Source organism: Ptiloglossa arizonensis, chromosome 9 (assembly GCF_051014685.1).
Source record: "Ptiloglossa arizonensis isolate GNS036 chromosome 9, iyPtiAriz1_principal, whole genome shotgun sequence".
Taxonomy (NCBI): domain Eukaryota; kingdom Metazoa; phylum Arthropoda; class Insecta; order Hymenoptera; family Colletidae; genus Ptiloglossa; species Ptiloglossa arizonensis.
Genome location: NC_135056.1, coordinates 11,913,650 through 11,935,548, shown reverse-complemented (window position 1 = coordinate 11,935,548; position 21,899 = coordinate 11,913,650). Strand labels below are relative to the sequence as shown.

The window sequence follows — 21,899 nt, the reverse complement described above, 5'->3', positions numbered from 1 at the left end:
TACATATATATTATACATATAATTTCTTCGATTATCGTAATTATTACTTATCACTTATACGCGTGTATATTTATATTTATATAAATACGTGTGTGATCGTGTCTGTGTGTTCACATACGTGTATATGCGTTCGTGTGAGCGTGTAATTTGCGCGACGAGTGATCGAGCTCGGTCGATGAGCGAGCGACGTCTTCTAACTTTACTCTCTTTGCCCTAATTCTGTCGCGTTCGTGTTCGTTCGTTCATACGCGAGAAATTTCCCTGGTAAAATTAAAAGCATCGCAAAGTAAAATACTGGACTGCATCGCGCAACGAGCTCGCCCTGGTCGCATTCCATTCACCTTATTTAATTTCTCGAGCCCACGTCCTAACATTCGACCCTTGCTCTCTAACCCTCTCTCAACCCCGGTTGCACCCCCGCTTGGCTCTCATCTCACGATCGGTGGTGATCGAAAAATGTTCAGTACAATAGTATAATTAGCTTTTAAAACATCAATAACTATATATATATACAAATGCATAAAACAATGGCTCAATATATCTGTTCATCTCCGTAATCCTCATATTTTTGTTCTGTTTGTTTGTTTGTCGCCTTAGTCGTTTATTATATAGACATAATATATTTCTTGCCTTCCTTAATCGTTCATTATGTATATTTATATTTATATATATATTTATATTTATATATATTTATATATATACTAGATGTAGATATAGACGTAATATTTCAATATTAATGTATTCCATATTTATAAATATAAACGCGTGGACTGTACTCACATATATATTTTTGTTTGCTCTTGTTATCTTTTCCCTACACTTGTCCCAACCCTAGCTTCTCAATTTTCTTCTCTTTTTTTTTCTTTTTCCCCCCTTCCGTCGCAATTAACTCGCTTGTATATCTCATCGCATTCTGTTTGTTTGTTCTAATTAATAATTGATCGTAGATCTCTTTCGAATATGTATATATTTATATATTTATGTATAATAATTCTCTCTCGGAGGATTCCCGTTGAAAGTCGTCTGGGTTCCCGTTTTATAACCTGTCTCGTTTTGTCGTTAAGAAAGCAACGGATTACACTCGCAATCGTCGAACACCGGACGAAACGAATAATTGAAAAATAGAACGATTAAAAGGTATTTCGTATGTGCATCGCATTCGGCGCGTTGTCCGCGCATCGTACCGAGGCCGATCGCTAAAATATCGCAAGACTTTTAAAAAATTCGCGCGCCTCGATCGCGGTGTTGGCAAAATATTCGTTTTTCAACGGTTCGATTAGGAAGTGAACCCAGACGACTGGGTTCGTAGTTTCATTAGGAAGGAACCCAGAATCCTTTCAAGCACACCTTTCACCTTAACTGCGAAAAGTTACAACTTGTACACTTAATTTACGACCGCCATCTTTCTCTCTCTCTCTCTCTCTCTCTCTCTCACTCTCTCTCTCTCTTTCTCTCTTCATCTTCTTCTCTTCTTCTTTTTGCGTATGCGAGTGTTTCCTCCGTTTCTTATTTTGCCCTTACGCTGCGATCTCTCGCGTCGAGCGTCCCTCGAATCTACGTACAACGAATCACCCAATTGCGTTCTTCAACGTTTCCTTCGAATCCGCGATGTTGCACGTTTCTCGTATACGCGTTCCCTTTGTTCATTCGTGAAGTCTCGTCGCATCTCGTCTGTTCGTGCAATTAGCGTGGTTCCGCGACGCACGAAGCGCTCGACGCGGCCGTGTTCAACGCTCGCTTAATTCAATTGTCATCCGGTGGATCGAACGCAACGCAACGATTCGTGAAAGAAAATTAACAAAAGACGTTCGCCGGAACATGCAACGACAGTGGTTTTCCATTCCCGTTCTCTTGTCCACGATGTTCTCCCCGTTCCCAATTCGTCTTGCCCGCAAACTCGCGAAACGAATGGCAAAATCGAAACGTAAAAATTCTGTATCGCCAACGAAACGCTCGCTGCTTCGTTTCGTTTCTCGCGGTACGCGCGTGCGCGGTATCCCCGTCCCGATCTCTTCTCCCACTCCGCTCTCCTCGCTCGCTGACCGATCACCCCCACTCCGGGGACACCGCGCGTGATTCGAAACCGTACTCGCGGGCCTTCTCTTCGTTCGGACGCGTAGATCGTGTCAGTCCCAAGGACCGAAGCGTAACCAAGCAGCAATCGTTTCGTTTCGCTCGCAAGTAATATCGGCGTCGAGGACTCACGCGATCGCGATTTATTTCCGAGGGTGGAGGGGGGTCAACATCCGCTTTGTTCGAGGACGAGCGGGATCACCCGTCACGCGCCAACTTAAGAATACAGTAACCGCGATATTAGTTTACTCGTGTACAATTATTTTATCTTCCTCCCGTTAATAACTTTATTTATTTAATTACCATTTTTTTTTCTTCCGTTTCTAACCCCATTATTTGCCATTTTATCATTTTTGTGGTCATGACGAAGTATTGCTAACGTTCGCAACAATTGACTCGTTCGTTTGTTTACTTTTTTTTTCCCCCCCGTTTATTGATACACGTCTTCGTTACTATTTTTTTGCTTTTCTCTCGTATTTTCGGTACTCTCGTCCGGCGCACGTGCGCGCGCGCGCGCACGTGTTCGCGGGATACAAACAAAATGGCCGCCGTTCGACGCGACACGCGTCCCGAAAAAATTTCAAAGATTCGCCCCCCCGTTTTCTTTGCCGTCTTTTTCGTTATCTTATTATTTTTTTTTTTTCATTTTTTTTGTTTAGTTTACCCTGTTGTTGAATACAATAATAACCGCGCTACAATTGTCGCACGTACATCCGTCGCCGTTTTCGTAATAATTGTATAATTAATCGCATCGTTGACCCTCGCCTCTCGCGCGGTGAATTCAGTAATTCGATTAATAATAATATAGCGTTCGTTACGAAACAGCCTTTTTCAACGGGTCGGCGATACCGAACGGAATCGCGCGAATCGGTCCGCAGAACGAGTTATGCACGTCGACGGTCCCTTCGTTGCCCCGGAAGTAGGGAGGTTTTCCAAGTAGTGTCCCAGCACCCTTCGAAGCTTCGGAGAATCGAATGTTTCACGCGACGCGATGTGCACGTTGCACGGAACAACGCGAGCTAATTAAATACAATATTTATCGTATCGTGCCGCGACGACGCGCCGAGAGGAAACCAAAAAAAACATTCTTTCGCGCGATACCTCACCTCCCTGCTTCCCGAACTGTATCGCGCCACGCGAACGTACAATTAAACCTAATCCAATCGCGCGTACATTCGAATGGAGCGCGTACGTTCTGTTTCCCCATTTTCTCCGGTTCTTTCCCTGCCTCTTTTTCTTTTCTTCCTTCTTTTTTTTTCTTTCTTATTCGCTCCTCGTTCAAATAATCGGCGAATACTCGTAGCGCGAAAGAAAGCAAGATTTTGGTTGTCCAGTCGTTTCTCGATTTAAGGCTACGTACATAATTAATCTCATACTCTCACGTTTGCGTCTTTCCTTGCTAGCTCGCTTTATACTTTACATCGAATCGCAGCGGCATTTAGACGACCGTGTTCCGTAAATCCTAAATGTTTAACAACTCTTCTCTCTTTCTCTCTTTCTCATTCTCTCTCTCTCTTGCACGCACAGATATCCGTCACTCTCTCGGCCCTGTCGTTCGTTTCACACATCCGGGGAACAAACGCACGGGTATTCGCTTCGACGTAGCTAACGTCCCTACCGCGTGTTCCTCGCTGACAACGCCGCGTCTCGCGCGCAGGCGCGTTCAAATTGGCGATTCGCGGTTCTTCCTCGCCGATTAACTAACGTTCTGTACATTGCGGACGAACGGTATAATAACTGCATACATGTGGGTTATATATATATTATTTTTTTTTGTCCCTTTAATGCATCTTGTGTCGCGTAACTGTACGGGTAGGGATAGGGGAGGGGTGGTGGTGGTGGCGGTTGGTGGTTGTTTGTATGATTTTTTCGGGTGTGACGCGCGTGTATGTTTCTGCGCGGCTCGAGAAGCCATCGACGCGTGTAAAAATGAGCGTATCGTCTCTCGTGTTCGGTACCGCACGCGTTTGTCCGCGCGTACATCGTAGTACATATGCGCGTGTGTCTACGTACGCGTGTAGGCGTCTTATGTATGTTTACATTGTACATATGTATATGTAACCGTATGTATATGTGTACATGTGTATGTGTACGCGTGTAGGCATCTTGTGTACGGTTTACAATGAACACGTGCGCGCGTATGAATTACGTGTGGGTGAACGTTGCTTATGGTACCCGCTGGCTCCGCTATAGGGTCATGCATATACGCCATTATGGTAAATCAATGATACAATAATTCGCGTACGGGTAATATGTATGTATGTACCGAGGTTAATGCAAGTAAATCGATTGGACAGCTATACAACGGCCGATTGAATTCAACGGTCATTGTTTCGGCATTGAACGAGGCCAGATTCACGACGATACAAACGCTCGGGGCCCCAAGCGTTATCTCGCGCGGGCCGCCATCTTGCGACCCAAACGGTCCAACCGTCGACCGTTTCGCACGGTGCTTTTTCACCTCCGTCTCTGCTCATCGATGCGCGTATCACCGTAAAAAGTCGATCATTCTCTCCCTCTCAAGCGTTCAAACACCACTTTCTCTCTCTCTCTCTCTCACTCTCGGTTTCACTCTTCCTCTCACGTTCGTTCTCTCGCGCTCTCACTCGCTCTCTCTCTCTCTCTCTCTCTCTCTCCGTTTGTCTAACTACATAGCCTTGCGAAACCGAATCGGTCGCGATCTTGGTTCTCAAGAAGCCCTCGCGCGTTTCCTTTTCTCGCCCCTCGCGCGACGATAAATGTAATCCTAACGGGCGTCACATCGTCCGTGTAACGCGCGTGTCTATTCATGTACGTAACTTTCCTCCTCTCCTCGTTCCTTCCGTGCATCGTTCCTCCGTCCCTTACATTTTTTTCGTTTTCTTTTTTCTTTTTTTTTTTTCCCCCATTTCTTTCCCTACCCCGTCGCACACCCGTGAAAAGAGAAGAGTGGTTCGACGACGCCGGGGCGAGAGAAGTACCATTCCGGCATTCAGTCGGCAAAGAGCATGTCGAGAAGTGGCGGACACGCGCGCGCGCGCAAGAAACAAAGAAAAAGGGCGAAGCCACTCTCTCACCGGGGCTGCCTAGGCGCGCCCTTCGCCATCTCCAACCTAATCCCCCGTGCCGCCCTTAACGTCCGCGCTTCGGGGTGGTTCTCTCCTTCCGCACCGTCGTTTTCGCCCTCCTCTGGCCGTCCTCGAAAATTTTCTTTCTACGTTCGCTCCCGCGTACGAACGTCCCCCCCGAAAGTAACCACGAGAGCCCCCCACGGAGGGGAACGCTCTTCCCGGTTGCGAACGCGCGTACGCGTATTATATATATAATAATAATTATATATTTTTTTTTTTTATTTATATTTATATTCATATTTATATTTATATTTATATTTATATATATGTATATTGCGCGCGTGCGTCGCGCGCCGCGGCTTTCTCTTTTTTTGTTTTGTTAATCATTGTAATCGCCATAATGTTATACATAATAACCAGTAATTATAATAATATTCGTATGTAAGTTGGTATTTTTTTTTTTCTCACCCTCCTGTTCCTCCGTCTGCCTTAAATACTAAGGATCATACGTTATCGTCTAATATTTATCAATTATTTATATATATATATATTTATATATATATATTTATATATTTATATATATAGTATTTATATACTCTAGACTTAGTCGCTTAATTGTTTAGTAATTAATAATATTAATTTAATTCATTATTATTATTATTATATTATTCTTTATTAATGTCGGAGAACGGGCATCAAATACGCAGTTTCGGCCACCAGTGTTTAGCTGCACGCAGCTCTCTCTCTCTCTCTCTTTCTCTCTTTCACGTCCCGCCCTTCGTGTTTCTTTTGCAACTTATTCTGTTTTTTTCTTTTTTTTTTCTTTAACCCTCCTTCTCTATCTCGCCGTCTATTCCCCTGATTATCTCTCCCTCGTATGTATCGCTTTCCCCGCCGTACGTTCTGGATACGGAACGGATGTACAATTTTCGTTTTCTTTCGTTTTGTATTCTTTTTTTTTTTCGTTCGACTTCCTGTTCTTTTTTTTTCGCGTCCGTCCACCTTCTCCTCTCGCTTCCTTTTCTTCCTAATGCGTTCAGGTGTTTTTTTTAAATTTTATTTTATTTTATTTTTTTTTGGACGTTCCGCCGTGTGTTCGAAGATCGCGTGTGATTTTCTCGTTTCGATCGGGACGTGTTTGTTTCCGCTCGATCGTATTTCTAATTCGCAAAGCTCGAAGAAGCCTCCACCGCGGTTGGAAACCTCGTAACGCTTTCTGTTTTTATTTTTGTTTTTTTTTTTTGTTTCTTTTTATTCTCTACCTAAATCGCGACTCTTCCGGCTGGTGTTCGTGGTGGTGCGCATCCTCTTCCGTCCAGAAATCGTTCATCGTGATAAGTTCTTCCAAGGCATTTACATCGCTCACTGTACCGTCAGTCGACCGTGCTGCGCTCTGCCCTCTCGTCCATCCTGACGAAAAGAAAAAATCGGGTTCACGTTAGTGATAGATTACAAACACACGGGAACGATACGCTACGCAATTCGTCGTAAGTAAGCCATGATTTTGTGAATCAGCGCAAGCGGAACGTGTTATTGTTGGAGTGCTTGAAAGTGAATCGACAAACGGAAGGAGAAACACCTTCGCGGTACACTTTCGCGACACTCGTCTTTTTACACGTCGAACGTGACCGTTGAAGTGGTTTCGATCGCAGATACCACGAAAGTGTCTCCCTTCCGGCGCTATAATTAGGTAAACAATAGTTATTCCACATAGCGTACTAGGTTGAAACTTACAGTAAATTGTTAGAAAGAAAAAAAGGAAGGTCTGAATATTGTGTTTCTTGTTATATTCATTTATGGTGAACGTGTTTGCGTTTGCTACAGAAGAATGAAGGTTTTTCGTTACCGTACTCGTAAGATTATGCGCTAAATTCGGAAAAACAACAGAAGACATTATAATCTTTCGATCGCTGTCGACTGAAGTGGCTTCTGATGAATTATAGACAATATATGCTTACAAGTACGTTCTATCTATCTATATATATTATATATACGTATACTATTTTATTCGCTATATACTTTGCAACGGTTCAAACTCCATATTGTACGGGTCCTACGACGAGCGGTTGATTTATCATCGAACAGAGAAGCTCTTTGGCATTAAAGATCACGTGACATGAAAATATTCGTCGATAACGGTAAAAAGGATTTCACAACGAATGATCGCGTGGAAACGTGACTACGTACCTGTTATTAGGTCTTAACAAGGCTCAATGGTAGCCATTAGTGAACGCCGCTGGTATTAGAGGACCCTAAAACAAGAATTACATGGTGTTTCGTTAAAGTTCCGGTACGATCGCATATAGAATAATAATTTTTCTACGGTTATTCGTGAGCTTCCAATAAGTTTCGGTATGCTACGTGCAATTGCGATACTCGATCCTGAAAGTTTGCATCGTTGAATGTTAAAATTCGTTGCAAGTATTAAAAAGGAGATATAAAATGAGGAGAAAAATGAAAAGAAAAGTTTTAATATCGGCAAACTGAGAAGCCCAGCGTTCAGAGCTGCTTTGCAATCTAAGCTGCAGCAACATAAGTTACAAACTCTAATAAAAAAACTTGCACCATACTCTCGGACCTCTCAACTTTTTCTTTTTCTTCAGTTTTTTTTTTTTTTTCTTTTATTTTATTCCGATAGCTTTCCGATGTACGTTCATTGAGCGGGAAAAATGTCACACACAAGTTTCATAATTCGATGCTGTTAGTACGGTTAACTCTTGGAAACTCGAAGACTTGGAGACAGTAGTTCGATCGGTCGGACTCTCTCGACGAACGGATAGTTGTGTGATTAAAATTATTCATTCCCTTCCGGCGTGGAAGCAAAGCAAGCTGTTAAATAAATACCAATCGAGAGAGATCTTCAGCGACCATCGTACAACGTTCGTTTTCATTTCTCACCAGGAATTACATTTCTCTTTCGTTACTTTGCGTATCAACTAATAAACGGGACGCTCCTCGGGGAAACAGTGTTATCGAGCACGGATGCGAACAAACAACTATAAATAACAACGTTATTCCAAAAGTGTTCTACGCTGCAAAAATACCGCGATTCAACTTTCTAAATATACCATACCCAAACTTCGAACATTTAGATAGAACAAATATTCATCGCCTTTTTTTCCAATTCCAGTTACATCAATTACTTTCACCAAAAAGTAAAACATACGAAAAAAGATCTCCCATTGACACCCAATCTCGAAGCCGCTTATGGCGGACTTCGTCACCGATTCTTCCACCAAATACCAACACAATAGTTTCAATTACCAGAAAGCAGACTACCACAGCTTCTAACGTTCATTTTCAAAACCGTTCTCGATAACATTCCTCATCGAAAACTTCCCGCGACGCTCGTGATTGGACGTGGATCGCTCTGCAACTTCCCCCTCCACGAGTACTACTCGTGAGTCGCGGTGGTGGGGAGTGACCCTGAGCGGTCGATCCATTCCGAGCGTACCGCGCTCGACAACACTGGCCCGTTCCGGTGGCGCCCGTAACTGGGCCTTGACACGTCGTTTCGGTGGGGGGGATCGTATAGTGGACTTACGGGACTGTAGTTGAGCGGGGCACGGGACACGGCGATCGCAGGGAACGCGGTCGTAGGGGGCTGCGGACTAGCTGCGGCCTGGACGTAGCTGGCGACTGCGGAGTCCGCGGCTGCGGCTGCTGCTGCGGCTGCGGCGCTTGAACTATACATGTCGATGGGGCCAGGCGAGTTGGCCGCAGGAAAAGACCGGCCCTGTGGCCCGCCATGGCCGCCGGCCGCGTGAGGCGACGCCGGCGGAAATCCGGCCTGCGCTGCGGCCGCCTGGTAGTTGTTCATCACTGCAACGAACGCGGCTTCATTTTTATAGCAATCCACGTGACGTCGACCGCCCATCGCATCGAACGACCAATCGGCCGTGTCGACGTTCTCGACGAACGCGAGGGTACGCGTCTCGAACGAACTCGTGGGACGTAACACGGTTCTTTCGTTCGATTTCTCTATTCGATTCTCGCGGAACTTTCTCGTGTCGCGGAACGTACTAATTCGTCGTTCGTATACCGTCAATGGATCGAACGTGGAAATGCAAGAATTAATCGCGAAAAGGACTGACAACCGCAGGCCTGACTCGACGAGCCTCGATCGATTCCGCGAGGCCCGATTTCTCGACTGGGAACGATTGAACGCGTTTTCGGGGCGATATGTACGAGATTCGGTTGTCGTTGAAACACGGTGAGAAGCGCGTAATCGACGCGGTGGTTTTTTTTTTTTTAATTTTTTTTCGAAGTAAGGGGTGACACCGTGTTGAATCGTGCGCGTGGAGAATCACTCGAGGCGTGAACATTTCTCGCGACGGTGTCGGAATCGAGTTTTACGATCTCGAGGCTTCGTTTCGGAGTTACCAGGAGGTACGAAGAAGGTTCGAATTTAAGTAGAGTTCGGAACGAATCGTAGAGAGATTCAACGTTGGTTTCGACACGCGTTTATCGTGCGATCGAGGCGATTTTCTCGACGAAGCCTCGGTGATGTATTACTTTTTACGACGAGTTTGCACGTACGTTGTGTAATTTCGGGACACCCCGTGGAACGATTTACAGGGACATCTGCGGAAACTTCCGTCGCGAAAACTTCCGATTCTCGTTTCAATCTTACATGGTAAAGTGCCCATACAATTTTACACATACACGTACGAAGACTGTATAACAGCATGCTTAAAAAGGCAAACGTGTCGATCTGCTTGTTTACAATCATTCGCGCAACAACTGTTCGGATTTCTCCAAAATAAAAAAATACCCCCTGGAGGAGGGTCTACGCTTTCCAGACAACTTGTATCAACTAATAATACACCTCTAATGTTGTTACTCGTGTGTCTGCACTAACAATGAACTTACGGGTTCTAATTTACTCTCTGGTGTCACAAGGGAAAGAAAAATGAAACACGCTTTACATTTTCAACAACAAACTCACGCAACCAGGCATCACTGTACTACCATTTTCTGTACATGTGTATATCCCGCAGCGCATGGAACATCGCGATGCGAGTTAACGCGATCCGTGGAAAAGAAAGACAGAAAGAAAGAAAAGAGAGAGAGAATAGAGAGAGAAAGAGAGAGAAAGAGAGAGAGAAAGAGAAGTAAACATTGAACGTATGCTTTCATTTGCGCATCGAAGAAATTTTCGTGTTCAACGATCATCCACGTTTCCTTTTCTACGTGAAAGGATCGCACCGATGCACGAGGACGACGAGTTACACCGACAAAACTCTTACGCGACACTGTGTACACAAAAGATACATATACAAAGAGCGGTACAATAACGGCCCCCTCGTCCTGGGGAGGAATTATCGTGGCACACGTAAACACGGAAGAAGCAGATAAAAGGAGATACTGAATAAGCGGATTACAAGACAGCTTTTGCGCGTAATGGAGCAACATAAACCGCCAGCACAGATACGGACGTTGCATGCGTCGCTAGAGCAGAGCAACGAGAAATTGCACGAGCCAGCAACGCGACGATCTAAACACGGGAACATCGTCGAGCACGTGCTTCACGTTACGCAGTCACCCCGTTTAACGTCCTACTTTTCGCTCGACAGGAGAGATCGTTTGCATCCGAGTCGCGCTTCCGTCTCGTATCATCGCGGTATTTATGTTAGTTCGGTTATAACAAAAGGAAACATGCTGCGCAAACGTAACAGAAAAAGGAACAAACTTGCGCGCGCATTCCAGACAAGAAGAAAACATTGGCCGTTGCTCGAACTTCGAACCGGATCGCTGTTCGTATCGTTTTTAAAAGAAAATATTTTCTTCCCTTCGGAGAACACAAAAAGATCGGGCGTTGCTCGAACTTCGAACCGGATCGTTGTTACTATCGTATTTGAAAGATAGAGTTTTCTTTTTTTTCAGAGAAGACGAAAATATTGGACGTTGCTCGAACTTCGAACCAAACCATTGTTCCCATCGTATTTGAAAAATTAAATTTTTCTTTTTCTTTCAGAGAAGACGAAAATATTAAACGTTGCTCGAACTTCGAACCGGATCTTCGTTCGTAACATTTTTTTAAAAAGACGAAGTCTTTTTTATTTCGGAGGAGAGCTCATCAAAGTGGCCTCGCGAAATGCAAAAACGCAACGACCCTGACCCGACGATTCTCGACGACGATGTATCGCGGGGAGAAGGAAAGATCGCGTTTGAGAGGAATGCGAGTAGTTCGAGGTCGTACGTCGTCAGACACACGACCACGTTCCACTTACTCGCGATACGTTATACTCCTTAACTCCGGGGATTGGGCTTTCTTTCGCGGTGCGATGCAACGATGCACTCGAGTCTCTCGAAATAACATGGCTAACGAAAGGAGCTCGGTGCATCGATCTCGAAAAGTTCACGGGTCATCTGTCGGCGATACAATCGCCGCGAAAAATACGTTGACACTGTGGAGAAGCGTGTGTTTCCAGGGAACTGTGAACACTTCGAACGCGTTGTATTTGTCCGGAGATTGTTTTCGTCATTTACATTTCGCCGAAGGGGTATCTACGAGGTAGGGATGTATAAATATTCTACAAGGTCCACGAGAACCTGTCGAGAAGATAAGCGTTGACAAATTCTTTTATACAGCGAGAAGATAAGGACTCCGTACGTGTGAAATTGCGAGAGAATTTTTTCAATGGCCAGCTCAGAATCTCGACGTTAATTAAACATTTACAAGGTTGTATACGGGGTGAGTCTCTGAGAACGATCGTGAAATTCATGGTACTCGATGTTCGATTGAACAGATGCATTCTAATTCTTTTAAATTTTATATTTCCCGAGATATGGAAGTAACCTTGAGTTTTTCAAATGGTTTGATTTCTTTTTTAGTACTACTTTGTAATAAGTTGACCTTCCATTGACTTTGAACTTTGAAACGAAATTTATGGAGAGTGACTTCGTCTCTTCCAACAGCGAAAGTAATTGTAAGTAACGTAAAAGTTGAATAGCTTCTCATGTACCAATATTCTGGTCCACTGCATAAATTATGCTTAGTTTAGAGTCGTAATTATGTATCATTTCGGTAACCCCGAATTCGTGGCACGGAGCACGATAAAAACACCTACTATGAACGTATACATTAAAAGTAAGGGACGAAGTTACTCCCCGCAAATTTTCATTATGTTGTAGGTTCGAGGTCAGTGGAAGGTTATCATATAGATCGTTGAATACGTCTTTTTAGCAGCTCCAAGGTAATACTCTCCGAAAATGTACACGTACAGAGCTATTTAAAAACCTCAAGGTCACCTCGACACACTAAAATGTACAAGGCACAAAAGAATACGAGAAATCTCGCGCGGAATATATTTTTTAAAAATCAATAGACAACGAGTAACTTCGGATGGTCATTCTTATCAACTTACACCGTACAGAAAAGTATCGAAACCACTATCGAACTTATCCAAAGTATACCGAGGAGACTCGAGAAGGCGATGCACAATCGTCGGGTACTATTAATGTTTACATTATTTATCGTTTCGAAATTTTACAAATTTCTCAAGACTAATCGAGGCTACCATACCAATTGCGTTCATATATTTATCGCCTTTAAATTTGTTCAATCAAATTCGCCCGTTTGCTTCTCCCGCGTGGTTAATAGCAGTTATTCGTTATTTCGCAACGCATCGATCATTGGACGTTAATCATCGCGAAATATCCGCTTCGTTGTACGCTGCTAATCAATATCTGCCAGTCGTTAATCTCTTTTCCGGTCCCGATACACGGCAAACGAAAGACCCGTTTCTCAACCTTGTCAACATACTTTCCGCGCCGGAGTGTACCAGCCCTCTTGCTCCCTCCTGTTAACGAGGGACTGAAACGCATCCCGAATCCACGGAATTTCTCGTCGGGGAATAAATTAACAATTCGTCATCCGGAGAACACACCTGCGAAACACGATGGAAGAAGATTAATCGCGGTGGATCGTTCTCGGGAATGTCTCTCGGCACCAATTGAGCGCGATGTATCAACAGACGAGTTACCAGGGACTGAATAAAGTGTAGATGCTCGAGTGTAGATGCGGATGAACACCACGAGGTCGAGAGAGGACGAAGAGGGCGACGAGAGATCGCGCGGGAGCGTGGTCGATGGACGAAGAACGAGGAACCCGAGGAATTCGAAACTCGCTCGAAGAAAAGACGGTTGGACGAGTTACGACAAACCAAAAGCGCCCGGTGTACAATCTGAAACCCCATTCAGCTTTTAAACTCTCGACAATGGCGGCCGGTTACAAAGTTTTCTGCCGGTGTGGCCCCGGTACGTCGATGGGGGAGGGAGTCGAGCGCGATTCGAAAGTTTGATTTATTTGAGAGGAGATTGCGGACGGCAGGGGCGGCGCTGGCGAGGGGGTTGAGACAGAAGGGGGGTGACGTGAGCGGATCAGGCCAGATTCCGCGACCAGGGGTAGGTGGAGGAATCGAATAAAAAAAAAACGAAACGGTTGCCGAGGACGTTGTGTTTCGCTACCGGCATCTCGCGCCGCCATTACGCGCGCGACACTCTTTCCGGAATTTTTCCGTTTCCTCGATCTTCGTACCCTGTTCTCGATCAGTCGAATGGAAAGTCATTTCGTCATACGACGGGAAACATATCGGTGAAATTAACGACGCCGAATGCTCCTCGAGAAAGAATTCCACAATCGCGACGATTTCTATCGCTTCGCGAGCGTTCTCGTATATTTCGAGCGCGATCCACCGCCTTCGCGAGATCTCGAGCGGGTCACGAGATCGTTTCACGCAGGAAATGGTCGATGGTCTTTCGAGTTCACGTGGATAACTCGTGGAAATGCGACGCGAAGAAGTGTTACTCGCGGAACATTGACTCGAACGGAAACTTTTTATCAGAGTTGTTCTCCGATGTTTTCTTAACGAATGGAGGGAGTACTATTTTGGCGCGAGATTTGAAATAATGAAACGATCGACGATTTTGAGGTTAGATTTATCATGGGAAGATTCTATTTGATTTGTCGGTAAGTTTGTACATTCTAGTCACGACTCAGGGGGGTAGTTTGGCTCAGAGAGCGAAGGTTTACCCGGAGAAGGTGTCATAAAGCAATTTTTATGGGATTAATATTAATACTGTTACACAGAGAAATGTTTCGACCTTCGAACTCGCGTCAGATTCTCGACGGTATTTAAACTTGACCCGGTGTATCGCCTTAAATATCTGAACCGAAGGGGTAGTTCCGGCCAGTTTGTAACATTATCTTTTCCTGGCGTAGATGTCACGGGCATACAAGCGAATTACAAAACTTATCGAAGGTCATAGAGGTAAGTGGTAAGGGGAGAATGGTTGGAATACCCTGTTCCACGCTTCGAGAAATTAAAAAAGGTCAGTGGGTATACGAAGAGTGTTCAGGGATGGAATACCCCTGGAACTTATATCTGTGATTCGTACAACAGTTGAGCACGTTGAGAGAGAAAATAATTTTAATTCGTTTAACAATTTTTTTCCTTGCTCATGGCTGGAATTTACCTTTCTCGAGTTTAAAGTTTCGAATTCGTTGCAACGTAAACTGCTCTCTCGACCACACCAGTACAAACCGAACCGTATTAACAAACTGGTTCAAATTTCATTATCAAAGCCAGAACGATCCCTTGAATTCCTCCTTCCCCTGAACGCAATTTGCGCGTACTCAAAGTACCCATAAACATTCTCTAAAGAATGAACGATCACTCGTTATCGAGTATCGTTCAATTCTTTCGAAGGACGCGAAGAAGATTCTCCTTCCTCAAAGTTACAGACCACCCCGTTGCGACGCAAGAGGACCTACATCGCCGAGAAATACTCCGCATCGATTACTCGTCAACTTCGAGCAGAAATTAACGAGTTCGAAAGCCATCGAACTTTCGAAAGTGCAGCGCTTGCCGAGAGACATCGACGCCTAAGTACAAAACACCGAGCGACGAAAAAAGATAAGAAATCGAACCGTCGTTCGTTTCGAGTTTCCGCTCCGTCGCGACGTCGTCGTCGTCTTCGTCGTCTTCGTCGTCTTCGCTTGGAAATCCGTCGTGGAATCGAAGCGAACCGAACCGAGAAATTATTCTCACGCCAGCGATCGCGATACACCGGGTCGGCCGAAACCTTTGGCAAGTTCCGCGAACAAGCGGCGTGCCTCCGCGTTCACCGGTTCGAAGTACGAAGGAGCCGAATTAGGGTTGCAATTTGCCATTACGGCGTAATGCAAAGCTTGTTTCGGTCGAAGCTCGAGAATCGAATCACGGAAAGGGGATTGAATTACACGAGTTCCTGGTCCCGTTGCCAGCGCCCGTAGTAACCCCCCTAGCCCCTACGAAATCCATGTCTGGTGCACGTATATACGTATATACATAAATACATACATATATAATATATATATACATATATGTATACATACGTGTACATATACACATCTGTAACGTCTCGATCCGGCGATCACGAAGGGCCTGGTAAGAAGGGCCGGGTCGGGGCGATCGTCGTATTCTCTCCCCACCCGATGGTTATTGCTTTCGTTCTATCGCGTGACTCGATAATGAAAAGCGATCAGGAATCGGAAACCGCGCGTCGTTCGTTCCCCCTCTCGTCCCCGATCGCCTAAATCGGCCAGCACGTTCCAAAGCGCACGCGCGCACGCGCGCGCGCCCGACCCTTGGATTGGTTACGCGCGAACCACCCGGTCCCTGTCCCCCTCCCACACACGAGGGAGCTCATATTTTAAATGCGAGAGAAATCAAGAAAGCGGGTATAGCCGATCGAAGCCGAAAAGAATGGAAAACTTTAGACGTACCAGAAAGAGCTTGCGTGAGCAAGGGCGTGTTGTTGTTGGGGGTGAGCTGTCCGTTGGTAAGATCCACTGAAACATAAAACTCTGATCACAACTGCTCCGCGCTTGGCCGTGCGACGCGTACACAACACGCGCGTTCGCCCCCGTCGTCGTCGTCGGTCTTTGTTTTCTTTTTTTTTTCATTTTTTTTTTTTTCTCGTCTTTCGTCGTGAACCGAGGGAGAGTGGGGCAGGTGGAGGGGCGTGGCGGCTAATAATCGAACGAGTGGGAGTACTGTCGTACGGCGACGTCAAAGCGATGGGCCCGAAACAAGGGGAAGTGGGGGGGGGGGGGGTATGGAAGACGGAGAAACGTGATTTTTCCATGTGTGTTGCTTCGTCGCTGATTTCCTCCTTGTCATCGTCGTCGTCGTCGACGTCGACGACGACGACGATCGAGCTTGTTTCTTTCTCTTTTCTTTCTTTTTTTTTCCTTTCTCTCTTTTTTTCTCTCTCTCCTCTCCCGTGCGCGTCGCGACACTTTCGCGCGCCCCGCGGATCAAACCATTTTTTTTTCCTTTTTTTTCCTTTTTTTTCCTTTTCCTTTCTCTCCTCTCCGCACCGTTCTTTTGCATTCCCTTCGTTGCCATTTCGCTCCGGCGTCTTTTGTTTTCTCTACACCCGGCCTCTCGCCGGGAGATCTGTTCGGAAGCACACTCGCGGCAGCCGACGTTTATCACGACCGTTGGGTCGAGATCCGCGTTCGAGAAACGCGGAGAAGATGGCGAACGGCGGCGATACCGGGTGGTGGGGGTACGCAGACCACGCCGCGACGTTCGTCGCGGTGGTGGGGAGGCAGTGGAGGAGGAGGTCACGGAGAAAACAATCGACGACGATTCTCTCGATGCACGGTTGCTCGGGATCTCCCTCTCTTTTCACTTTTCTCGATCGTTTCGCGATGTTCGTACGGGGGCCGAGGGGAGGATTTCTCGAAGTCGTAGATCGCGTTCCCGTGGACGAACGCTCGTAAATAATTTGTCGCGTAATAACGGAACCTACCGGCTATCGATCGGGGAAACTGGTTACGATAGCTCTCCCTCCACCCCCTCGTCGAATCTCGATCGACACGAAAGCCCACCGAACGTGTACGAATCGCGATAAACGATACTGAACAAGGTACAGTCGGGACGTGTGTGTGTGTATCTGGGGGTTGTTCGAACGAACGTAAATTTGAAATTTTCGCGTACGCACGCAGTGGCGGCGGGGGCAGTAATCGAAGCAAGGGCTCGATGCTCGAAAGACGAGATACGAAAGAAACAGAAAGAGTAGAAGTGGTGGACAGAGGAGAACGAGAGAGACAGTCGCCGAAGAGAAATTTGTGAAACAGAGACACAAGAGATAGAGAGCGAAGGTTAAAGAGAAGGCGTGATGCGTATTTCCAGTTCAAAGTGAATGTCGACTTCATACATTTCTTCCGGATTGCAGTCCGTTGGACGTGTTGCATCGGTGTCTCCGTATACGCGCGGCTCGCATTCTCACTTCCGGTTCCGTAGTAGTACACTGCCGGCACTCCTGACATTAATAAAGAACAAGAAGAGAGCTGAGAACGTGGGAGAAAAACAAAAACAAAAAACAGAACGAAACAAACGGGGACGATGGGGACGGGGCCGGTGATGGTGATGGGGGTTGGGGGGCGGTGGGGGTGTTGGTGGCGAGAAAACAAATGAAAATTTTTTTCAAACGAATTCCCTCGTGAACTTTTTGCACGGCGTTTCGGAATTGCAGGCACGCGCTTAACCGGCTACAAGACCGAGCGGTCGTAAGAACCGGTGGAAAAGTTTTTAACAAACGTATACCGGAAACGTTACGAAGGTTCACTTCGTCGATCGATTTTCTACTTCGTTCGGGATTCGGAGCTTCTCTTCGAAGATTCTTCTTGCCGTTTCTCGCGAGAGGATTTTGCTTTCTGGGTATCTTTACGACCGAATGGTTCCGAGGTTCGACGTTTTCCGCGAATGAAATTTTTACACCTCGATGTAACGTTCTCTCGCGAAAAAATGTGTCACCGAAATCATCTCTGGACTGTCTTCGAGATTCTCGCGCGGTTTCGCGAACGCTGCTAGCCAGTTAAGATTGTACTTGCAATTAAAATACCATGCATACAGGGGGCCCGCGTTATTACAGCTCGGAATTTTTCTCGCGAACGAACGACATAAGAAGAGAAAAAGAAAACGGGGAAAATTTTCAGTGAATTTCGTACTACGGATAGAACTCTACTTTCAATGGAAGCTATTGTTTCTTTGCACGGTGCAATGGTTTTTTACGCGACGTCACACCCGATGCGAGAAAAGAAAATTCGATCGAAAATTGATGGAGAACCGTACAAATCGATTCGAAACCGCGATGTTTCTCACGTCCTTCGAAAGAAAAATACTGAACAATTACAACGCGTACACCCTGTACGGTAAAAACTGGGCCGACGAGTCGATGTTTCGCTGTTTCCGGTAAGCAGCCGGCAACGTGTTTCTTGAATCGTGGAAATCTAGTTCGATGGAAAGAATGTAAATACGAATGTAAACAGTGGCACATTCTATTCGGTTGTGCGTGAACTTTCCACGGAAAAGAATGATCGGTCAGAAATACGAGATTATTTGTGAAAATGGATTGGAGGAGTCAGGTGAAAAAGATTCTTCGGTTTCGTAATTGCTCCACGCGCTTTCTCGAAAAAAATGGAAAAGCGTTTTAAAATACGACAGTTTGGAATAAACGTTCGAGACCGTTGCGTAACCGTGGTGCTCCGAACGATAAAGAGGGGATTAAAGGTATTTCGAATACCGGGCTCGAAAGTAGGCCATTAAGGACACATTCGTAATTATTACGTCCGTTTAATGCTCCGATAATCGTCGAAAAATAATTACGGAACGCAGATGGTCCGATAATTTCGATCGTAAATTAAAAATTATTAGCAATCGTCCGTTCTCGCGACGAGCGCCGATATTTCGCGCGACAAAACGGAAGAAACGAGCGCGAAGAATGATCGTTCGGCTTGTCGAGAATTAAAAAGAGAAAGAAGAAAAAAGAGAAAAAAAAAACAAAAATCGACGATAAATTAGGGGGCGAAACAACGAAACCGTATATCCCGGACACGAGCAAGAGAAGAATCGATATTTACGAGCAATTTATTCACCGTGGTTCCACGAAATACGTCGCGAGAATGATCTTTCGCGCGTTAATTATTTTCGCGATTAGAGGGGAGCTGGCTGATCGGGACACCGATTACTCCTGTTCGATAACACGGAATATTTCCGAAAGTCGAAGGAAAACTTGGCCGCGAATCCGCTCGAACAAAACTCGAGGATCTTTTAAGCCTGGTTGAACAAATACCAGGGCGCGCTTTGTGTAGTCGATATGAATACGGACGGTCTGACGTCACGCTCTGCAATTTTTTTTTTCTTCTTTTTTCTCTCTCTTCTTTTCCTCCACCGCGCGGTTCGCTTTTTCGCGCGGCGCATTTGGCGCCTGGAATCGGAGAAAGAATAAAAAAAAAAAAGAAAAAGAAAAAAGGAGAAAAAGAAAAAGAAAAAAATATCGCACAAAAAGGATCTAGGTAAACGGTTTAAAGTCGATCCACGAGCGCGCAAAGGCGAACCATCGAGACATTAGCGCGTGGAACATCGTCCGTGGAAAATTTGGCGCTAAAATCGGAGAAAGAACCGAAAGAAAAGAAAAATAATATCGCGAGAGGGATCCGGGTAAACGGTTCGACCCTTTGCGTTGGATTCGTTCTTTCACGCGGGAAACCGCGAAGGGATCGTTTAAATAACAAAAATTAAACTATATAGTACGAGTAATTGGGATCTTCTATTTTTGTATATATTACGGAGCATTTTTTTCATCTCGAATTATAAAGTTTTGCTCGAAAATTAGAAAAATTAGTCAAATTAGAAATATTTTTTCAATTCAAAAGCGAACGAGACATCAACGCGCGCGTATAATATACCCCGTGGTAAATTTGACGTTGGAATCGGAGAATTACCAAAAAGGAGAGTGAATATTGCACAAGGGATCCAGGTAAGTGGTTAAAAGTCGGTTCGCGCGAGCAAAGGCGAAATAACCATCGAGACATTGGCTCGCGCGTGGAACACATCAGAAACAGCGACGCGGGAGAACGTGTAGCTGGTAGTGGACAGGACACGATGAAAAGACGGGGGAATGAAAACGGGAGATACACGTCGGTGAATTATAGCTATTGTTGGTACCGTACAAAGCGACGGCGAGGCGCGTAGTACAAGGGGTCGATTCGTGAAATCTCCGCGGACTTGCGAGAATCGAGGGGTGGTGAATCGCGCGGCATCGATACCTGATAAAGAGGGGGCGAAATTGAATCGATGAGATACAGGCCGATCGAAGAACTGGGTCAGAGAACGCGGAGGCATAAATACTCGAGAATAGGAAGAGCGTTCGGTTAACGTGGTTCCGAGAATCAACCTCTACCGAAGCAGTACGCGAGACTTGTTTCGATAACGCGCGAAACGTAGTACCGTGAGACAAAAGATCATCTGTGTAAACATTCTCGTTGAATTTCTGATCAATTTTAAAAATTTTGTCATTTTCAAGACCGATGTGTAACCTCTGTGTCCACGAGCGACGTGGAACGGAGGTGATCGATAACTATCGATTTGGTTATTCGTTTCTTCCATCGAGCGAACGGAACTGTGTATTACAAAAAAATAAATATTACGAGAAGAGTTACGTCGTAAGGTTGCAATCGGAAATAACGACGATAACTGTTCTCGCTTTAGATATTCGACGAAGTGATTTTGCAAAACGAACAATCGTACGTTCCGATGGAATCGTCCCCGTTGACCGAACGCCTCTTTTTCTATTCACGACGGTACCATTCGCCTCTAGATTCCTTCGACCCTCTTACGGAGCAAACTGGGCGCACGAGGGACGTTTCGCGGAAATAAGCGCTGGGAAACGGGGTATACGTAGGAAGGAATCGATGAAAGGTGGTAGCTGAAACTTTTCTACGGAACATAAAATATTACGGAACGTCGCTAAAGCCTGGCTCCCGGGGTTAATTGAGTTAGTGGTTCCGTGTGCAGAGCTTGGATGGTTAAGCGAGTCTATAGGAGTCGAAGGAAACATCGAGTCCGAAAGAAAAGCTGGAAGTCGACGAGCCTCGTGGGAATCGGGCCTGTGGGAGAAGAAGCGGCAAACAGATTTCTCGAGATTGCGCGATGGACGATCGAACGAGTCGCGGGCTGTCGGGGGAATTTTTGTTTTTCTTTCACGGGTGGTCCGATGAAACGTCGCGGAAATTGGGTGGCGAAGTTTTTGGAAAATCAAATTCTTTCGTTCGTTTCGCGTCGTGTCTTCGAAGAAACGCAACAATTATCGCGGAAGTGAGGAATCGATTTCGAACGAGAATAATTGAAACGAAACAAATTTTGAAATTTTTGCGCAAATTTTAAATTTTTTCGTTTCGAATCGAGCCTTCGAAGAGACACAAAAATTATCGCGGAAGTAAAGAATCGATTTCGAACGAGAATAATTGGAACGGAACAATTTTTGAAATTTTTTCGTTTCGAATCGAGCCTTCGAAGAAACTCAATAATCGCGGTGGAAAGGAATATATTTTGAACAGTAGAAAAATACGAGGAGAAAATCTTGAAAATTTTGCGCGCGAATTTCGAATTGCTACGTTTCAAGTCGAGACGTTTACAAAAAACGCAAAAATAACCGCGGTGGAAAACAATGTATTTCAAACGTGGAGAAATGTAATTTGGAATTTGAAATACTTTGGTTCGTTTCGAGTTCGATTTTCGAAGGAACGCGAAGATTAACGGGAGGGAAAGGAATCGAGTTCGGACAGCGCGAAAACAGAGCGTTCACCCCGCGGGATCTCGTTTCAGGAACTGTAACCGGTGGGACTGATAACGCGATAGCGCGGGGGAATGTACGGAGGGGTGAACGGACCATAAATCGCGGATCGACGTGATTTGTACGAGGGTATCACGCCGCTTA

The 21,899-nt window shown here is 45.5% G+C and overlaps 1 protein-coding gene across 8 annotated transcripts in view; it reads right to left on the bottom strand.

The window, feature by feature from the left end:
* Positions 1 to 808: 808 nt before the first annotated feature.
* Positions 809 to 21,899, bottom strand: part of Rbp6 (RNA-binding protein 6) — a 1,213,208-nt gene continuing 1,192,117 nt past the window's right edge. For 5 of the 8 annotated variants that reach the window (XM_076319892.1, XM_076319895.1, XM_076319896.1 and 2 more), the window contains 5 exons: positions 17,337 to 17,441; positions 15,895 to 15,960; positions 8,668 to 8,945; positions 7,311 to 7,375; positions 809 to 6,533 (listed from right to left, as the gene is read on the bottom strand). In XM_076319892.1, coding sequence (XP_076176007.1) covers positions 7,334 to 7,375; positions 8,668 to 8,945; positions 15,895 to 15,960; positions 17,337 to 17,441 — 491 coding nt within the window. In that variant the 3' untranslated portion in view covers positions 809 to 6,533; positions 7,311 to 7,333. The remainder of the gene's footprint in view (positions 6,534 to 7,310; positions 7,376 to 8,667; positions 8,946 to 15,894; positions 15,961 to 17,336; positions 17,442 to 21,899) is intronic. The other 3 variants (XM_076319893.1, XM_076319894.1, XM_076319897.1) reach the window with 2 other exon arrangements.